The following is a 7,368-nucleotide window of genomic DNA, read 5'->3' as shown; positions in this document are numbered from 1 at the left end:
GTTTTAGGACACTTTCCGCGAAACGAGCGCCGTAGTTTGGGGTTCCACACGGTTAAAACAGCATCAACTGTCGTTGTAATTACCTACATACATATGATAATTACACTATTCTAATTTCCTTTTGTTACCCGGCAGGCCGACAGTAATCATGACTTCATATGGAGTACCGTATCACTGTATTTCTAGAATACGTACAGTACACTGCTATCCTATACAGTTGATTACTGTAGCACTGCCAGCCTGAAGAGCGCCCTCGACAAGCCTACTGGGTTCCTTCTGCGGAGCCGGCTGCGGGTGACGTGGGGAGCACACACGCAGCTCGGGCCAGGTGCCTGGCCCGAAACGGCAGAACAAATCCAGCAAACAGTTTCTGATTGGCTAAAGAAGCAGATACGTTAGCGTAAGGTACTCGAGGTTCCACCAAACCGTTTTGCCCTTGTTTTTTCTCTTGGTGATCGATACGTACTATGTATCAAGAATTACCAAAGTCGCCAGTATTGTGTAGAGCAGCACATCAGAACCAACCGAATTCAGAAATGTGGTATGGATCAAGAGCTAACACACTCACACGCTATCGGTTCTGAGAGCTGACTGCCCGGAGAAGTGATTTTGGCCTCTAGAGCGCCCCTTCTTGTCATCATCGCATTGTTGGCTCATGATCATATTTCCTCCGGTGTCCCTGTTTTGTCGACGAGACGTGATCAAAGATCTCCCGGACCGTATTTTTATAGGGACATCCACTGCTTCAGAAGCATGCGCTGAGCTCTTAGCACGGTACTCGAACGTGCTCGTGAAGACAGTGTGGAGCCCTTCCTTGGGCGGTCTCCCTGCAACAGTTGCCGTGGCCGCCGATATGCAACCCGTCTGGTCAGCCTCAGCCTGCTGTTCTTGTGCGTCACGGGGCGATATCATGACGGCACATGCTGCCTGATACCATGGAAGCCGGCCCGTCTGAATGGCTCTCGCTGGGGAATCGTATACTACCGATTCACAATTTCCCCTTTCTGCCTTCCCGGCCCCCTTTCCCCTATTCCCCTTTCCCCAGCCCACCAAATGCACAACCGTGCCCGGGCGAGGACGTCCTTGACTCGGTCGTTACTCCTGGAGCGTTTACTCTCTACAACCCTTTTGGCCGGCTGCTCATGGCACGTTGTGGAAGTGTCCTGGCAGCTCTCGGCTGCCGTATCTCCCTCTACCTGATTTGTCTCATGTCCCACTCCAGCTATTCGTTCACATGCTTCGCCTTTCAGGTCTAGCTACAAGGCTTGCCGTCGTTTAGCTTAACAAACTGATGCAGGCATCCTGGTTCAAGCCGTGCTCCACTTCGAACCCGCTATTCATGCTTCCTGCTTCCCCGTCCTCTTGGCAACGCCTGAGTCCTTTCCTCGTTCGCCGAAACTGCCAACGCGGGAACCTCACGGCAGTGTAGGAGCAGCTGGATTGACCACCACTCGGCTAGTCGTCCCGTACGGACGGAGATGAATGTCGGCATGGCAGCGGCGCGAGTCACGGCCAACACCAGAGTCGCTTGTCCTCCCCAAGTCTCCACCGGTCCGCAACAGGAAGCTGTCTCTCCTCGTACTGTCGATGGTAACTGTCGAGGGACTGATGCTCAGGGAGACATGATAGGTCCGGGTAGAGTCTCTCCCACACCCTTACTTTTACCCCCTTGCCGCCCTAATCGACCCACACCCACCTAACAGTGTCCGCCGATTTGCAGCCACCCAAGGCAAGTAGTAGGCAAGCAGGTACTGTAGGAGTAGGGGATACCCGGCTGTACATGTGCCCTTGAGCCCAGATTGTTACATCCAATTCTCTGATGCTAGTCTGGTCAGCGACCGCCACACCAGTTGATCGACCAACGCTTCTCAGTCCACCCCAGCTGCCTTGCCGTGTCGAGACTCAGCATCCAGAAGGGCCACCAACATACATCAGCCGAGAAGCCATACAGGAGGATCCAAGAGTCATCTCCGAATGCGTGGAGCTCCCCTTCGAGCAGGGGAATCAAGGTCAGGTTACGAGCGGAACTGGGCAACCTATCTTGGACCGGACGTCTATAAAAGGGGACGTCGATTCCCTTCTTCTTCTGCCAAAATAGACATCTCACCACGCTCTCCATCATCAGTGCGAACCCGAGCCGCGAACTTAACAACTCTGATCACCCTCAACTGTTGCTGCTTCTGCCCCTCCCCCTGTTTGACCAACTCGCCACCTACACAATGTGCAAGCTTGTCACCTTCGTCTACTCGTGCGGCCACGAGACCCCAATCGAAGAAATTCCCTACGCCGCGTGCCGGGCGGGGAATTGTCCCGGAAAGGACTCCGTCAAGGAGTACTGCGCCGGACCCTGCGAAAACTGTGAGTCCCAGCAAGCCGGAAACGTGGGCAGACTCAGGTGCTACCTGTAGATGTCTGGTACGGCCCCTTTCGTCAGACGCAGCCTGAAACTCTGTGCTGCTCTAACACGGTTTTATTATTGAAGACCGCTGCCGGTCGGGACACTAAAGTCTCCTACTTTCCGTCGACTGTTCAAGCATCCTTGCCCGCTCTCGAAGCGCGGCCTGTCAGAACTACAAGATCGAACCAACATACACGATCGAGCAATGATGTTCAATGGTCGAGGACGGGGCGTGTTTTCTAGAGTGGGCGAGCAATCACCGCTGTATCCTGGTTATCAGAGTATGGTATGGGCTGTCGGACATTGTACCGGAACGAACACGAGTTGAGTTTGGTCGAGATAGATTTGCTCCTGTTGTGTTCTTTCCCTTTCCTCTTTCAGTTGCTACTTGCTTCAGCTGGTGCTATGTGCCAAATTGTAGGCATTCAGTGGGAGACTTTCTTTCTCGGTGTGATTATTGGAGGCAGAATAACTAGTATGGCTTGTCATCTCCTTAATAGCTCTGAGAGTTAGCTTATTCTCTGCAAGGACCGAAGCTGTCTTTTTCCTCAATGCGCCTCCCCGCTGCCTGTTTATCCGCAATACCTCAAATGTTTCTGATATGGTGACGACCCTGAGCCCGCGATAAGGTAACAACAGTACAAGGGACGAAGGAGGGTTGTGTACGGGACGAGATTCCCCGGAAGCTGTCACTGCAGTCCAGGACAATGGTTACACCAGGTAGTACAATACCGAGCTTGCTTCGCCTGATGCCCAGTTTACACTGTCTAGGCAGTGGATAGTTAGTACCTAGGTAGTAGGTAGTCGAGACTCAAAAAACCTGCCTAGCTGTCTAGGAGTTTGCTGTTTCTGCTTGGGGCCCACTTCCACTTCCTTCTCAGCCAACCCAATCTCGACGGATGCAAACACCACACCCGCAGCTTGTTTCACCCAGAGCGCGGTGGTTGCGCTGAGTTGCAGATGCACCATGTCACATGAGAGATTAAAGCCAGCAGGTGGTCCGTGCACAACAGTACTTGCGTGTGAGAACCCTTCCAGGGCGGGAAGGATCACAAGCTTTGCCCTGAAGGTGGGTCTCTTGGGGTCAACACATCAGACGGCTCCTTCCCGTCAACATCATGGAACCTAAGTTAACTCAACCCGGCCCGTCCTGCTATCCCATCTGCCACGCCTGCTACCTACCTATCTCCAAAGTGCCAATGCTTTTCTAAACTGTTGCGAAATCACGTTGTTTACCTACTGCAGTGAATTTCTTACTTGCGCTCGGTTTGGGCCGTCCCGTCGCACGCACCCATTAGGGCCTAACTACAAGGATTCCTTCTGCCCAACCGGATCTCGAGAACCGCTTGAAGCATATCAGAATCTTGGATGGCAACCACTGCCACATACCAATACCCGCCAACAGAGCCCCCCCTGCTGCGGATACACGGTATAGCAACGCCGGCAAAATACGAGGCGCGCCGCCACGGTCCGCATTGGTAGGGCAGTTAGCTGGTCTCGGCGCCGTCCGGTAGAAATCGCAGAATGGCGTACTCAATGTGACCAGATGCGGCGGGCTTTGCAGATTCCGTCATGATCAATCACCCCCTTGCATTTGCGGCACAACGAGCAATTGTGCACACAGTGTTCCTATCTTCGCGGCTACGGTTCGGACCTCTGCCAATCAGGCCTGCCGGTTGGAGTCGGCAAAGGCTACGAGGGGGAGGAGGGAGCGTCCACATGTGAGTTTTGAACGGTTAGCCTTTCACGGGGTTCAAACGGGATTCCATACGTAACTATCTACCTGCTTCTGGGAATCGGGAGCCTCAGAGCATGGGAGTCAATACCGGTGGCTATAGAACCTGGCGCCGCTCTGCTTGTGAGGGGGGAAACAAGCCATATACACGACGCCACTGCCCTGTTATCTGAAACCGCAGACGACTGATCACTGACTATACCTACAACGCATCGTGGCGGCTGTCGGTGAAACCCGAGATACTTGGCAGTTCTGATCAAGCAGCAGAACTGCTGAAATATACGGAAGTATTGGGGCTCGACTTTGTCGCGCTACCATTGTTGCCATTGAAGATTTCAAGATGAGAAAGAGAGGGAGAGGGAGCGAAGAGGAGAAACAATAGACGAACCACAGCGGAGCCGAACAGGGACACTGCTACCCTCAAGAGGAACATTGCCCACTTACCATGCTATCCATCTCAGTCCATGATGCTTCACAGGATGCATGTAGCTTTGTGCACGGCGGCCTTTCCCTTCAGCGACCCAATCTCTATGGGTACTGACTTACCGAGACTGCAGAGCTACACAGAAGGACCCTTCGCGGCAGGCTTCTGCCCACCGTGCCTCATCAGAGCGCGGCTATTCCGTGGGCTTGCAATCTCGACCTATCGCCCTACACCCATCTTCAGGGGAAGCACCCCCTGACTATCCGGGGTTGAGGGGGTGTGTTGGTCATGGCAGGAATATGACTGGATCGATGAGAGAGATTGGCGCTTCGGAGCCCGATTCCTAAGCGCAGGTGGCTAGAAGAACATGGCATGGGCAGCCAATCGGGCTCCAGGAGAGCCGGGAGTTCTCATACTGAGACGAACCAACGAGCCAGGCTACTGCATGCCAGGTAGAAAAATGCACGTCCATCGCCGTCCACACGCGATCGGCTCGTGCATGAGGAAGGTTGAGGCACACATCCGCATTATTCAATTGCCCGCTGATGGAACGATGGACTCGGATGGCGTGGAACTGACTATGTACCTGGCCGGCTCACTACTCGTGTCGTCCAGTAGGAAGTTGGAGGGGCTTTTTGGGAAATTTGTCCGACTCCCCAATACTTCCGCAGCGCCGCTTTGGTTAGGTAAATCACCAACACCATCCTTGTTTTGCGGGGGCTGGAGGGGAGAGAACTGCGCGCCCGGCAATCTAGAACTCGCGGGCATCGTTCCGGGACCGATCACGATGCCGGGGCCCGCGGCATGAAGGATGTACTGTACATACCTGAAGTAACGTTTGGGAAAGGGTACACCAGTGGTACTTCGTACATGGCCACCAAATAGGAATGGTTCGAAAGCAAGAGTGGCACTCAACCAGACAATATTCCCACTTTTGACCAGGACTCTGTCCAGGTGACTAACAGTCTGGCCAAGATGTGCATACGTATGTACATTCATGATACGTATCCAACCAGTCACGGAACTGGTTGTCTTCACAGCCACGACTGGTAGTTTGCGAAGTGAACTGAAAATCAGGGCCGGATCATCCCATTAATTAGTCCAACGAACGACGAGGACGGACAAGCGACGGTTGAGTGACGGGGGCTGTTAATTACACTGTACGTCCCTGTCCGACTGGACCCGACAGTCTGGTAACTTGGTCCGTGCATAGTGATGCAACCCTCTGTAGACAGCCAATGATTGGTCGATGACCTTTAACAGCATACGATACTGACACTGTGCTGGGTTCTTGGCCCACCGCTGAAGTGCCTCTAAAGATCATTTGCTTGCAAGTACCCCAGCTTGTCGCACTGTGCTAGACAAAGCGCTCAACCTCAACCACATGGCTTCGATGGTGCCTGCAGCGTCATCAAGAAACAACATCGGGAATACCCGATGGAGCATTTGCTTGTTTAAACCTTGCGATTTTTCTCCATTCTCACTCCCCTTCGCAAGAGAGCCCCCAAAGCATACTAGCAATTTATTGGGCTCTAAGATTTAGGTGAGGCTGTGAGGACGTACTAGGCCTTCACTGATGCGGCCACCGTGACAACGGCCAAGGCTGAGCTCACGCTCGCACCTTAGCACCAAATACCATACGCCCACCTTGAGCATTGAGCGATTCGCTCATCAACTCTAGACTCACAACAGAGTCTGCTCTGAGAGGACGGGATTTATCAACCATTACCTAACTGGCCAGCGAGGCATGGCTCTGTCACTTGTACCAAGGTCGATCTGCTCTGGCTCCGGATATTGTGGAGCGCCGCGTCCTCAATTCACCCTCGGATCCCCCGGTGCGCCTCCACAAATTCCCCCAAACCTGCTCGTCTGCAGATATCGAATTACCCACCGATAGTACCTCCTAGGCAGTCATAATAAAATATCAGGAAATCGCCGGGTACCGCCTACGTATCCCACAAGTTCTTCGCCTGGTCCGAGTGAATCATCGCCCCCCTAAGCCCCGGTATGATGCCCAAAGGATCATGACCCGGCCGTTTGCCCAACGAGCATACACTATGAGGACAAGCGCGGGTATAAGAAAGTTTTTTAGTCTTCGGAATACGGATACCTCCGCCCGATCCGAGAGGGTCGGGGCAGCCCCATCTGTACTGGGCAGTGACGTTAACCCGGGAGCCCCCATACGCAAGGCAAGGCAAGAAGATGAGCAAGCGAAGGGGAAGGGCGTTCGATCACACGGTCCAACCTGACATAAGGCGATCCTTCCTACCCAACTCAGGGAGAATGGAAAAAGGGGCTGTGGTTGAAGACCAAGTCCCCTGTCACGCCCCAAATCATTTAGAATGCAGTAAATCTGTCCATGAACCTTTGTTTCTGAGTCATGACCTCTACTGTAGCCCATGTCAACCCGCCAACCTTCACGGTCACCAGTTGCCCTTGACTGACTTGCGGGAGTGATCGTCTGGCTGAGCATTGTAGTAGTGGTACTGTACAGCACAAGTTTACACAGCCCCCTTTCCCCTGCCGTCCAGACCGGCTGGCTTTCTTGATCGCTCTTCCCAGCCAGATAATGCCCCTGGACTCGTTAGCTGGGTAGCCCATTCATCACACATCTCTGTCTCCCATCTTTCCGCTCACTCTCTGTTGCAAAGAATCTTAGCCAATCTGATGTCTCACGTACGCCCGCTCCAACGTAGAATGTATTGTGGGCTTGTTTTGTTTTGGGAAGAGAGTAAAAAGCCAGCAGAAATGCGCCTCTAAATGGGGAGGACACCAATCCTCCATTTTCAGAATCCTTGTGGCATGTCCTCT

At 53.3% G+C, this 7,368-nt stretch overlaps 1 protein-coding gene across 1 annotated transcript; it reads left to right on the top strand.

Moving 5' to 3' along the window:
* The first annotated feature begins 1,837 nt into the window (after window positions 1-1,837).
* N656DRAFT_283162 (uncharacterized protein) lies at window positions 1,838-2,529 on the top strand. Its single transcript, XM_064809114.1, has one exon. It carries the CDS (start codon window positions 1,975-1,977, stop codon window positions 2,443-2,445), a length of 471 nt encoding a protein of 156 aa, XP_064674489.1. The 5' UTR covers window positions 1,838-1,974; the 3' UTR covers window positions 2,446-2,529.
* The last annotated feature ends 4,839 nt before the right edge of the window (window positions 2,530-7,368 follow it).

This window comes from Canariomyces notabilis (assembly GCF_033297395.1).
Source record: "Canariomyces notabilis strain CBS 508.74 unplaced genomic scaffold N656scaffold_2, whole genome shotgun sequence".
Lineage (NCBI taxonomy): Eukaryota > Fungi > Ascomycota > Sordariomycetes > Sordariales > Chaetomiaceae > Canariomyces > Canariomyces notabilis.
Note: the sequence above shows the minus strand (reverse complement) of the source record. Positions and strands in the feature narration are given on the sequence as shown.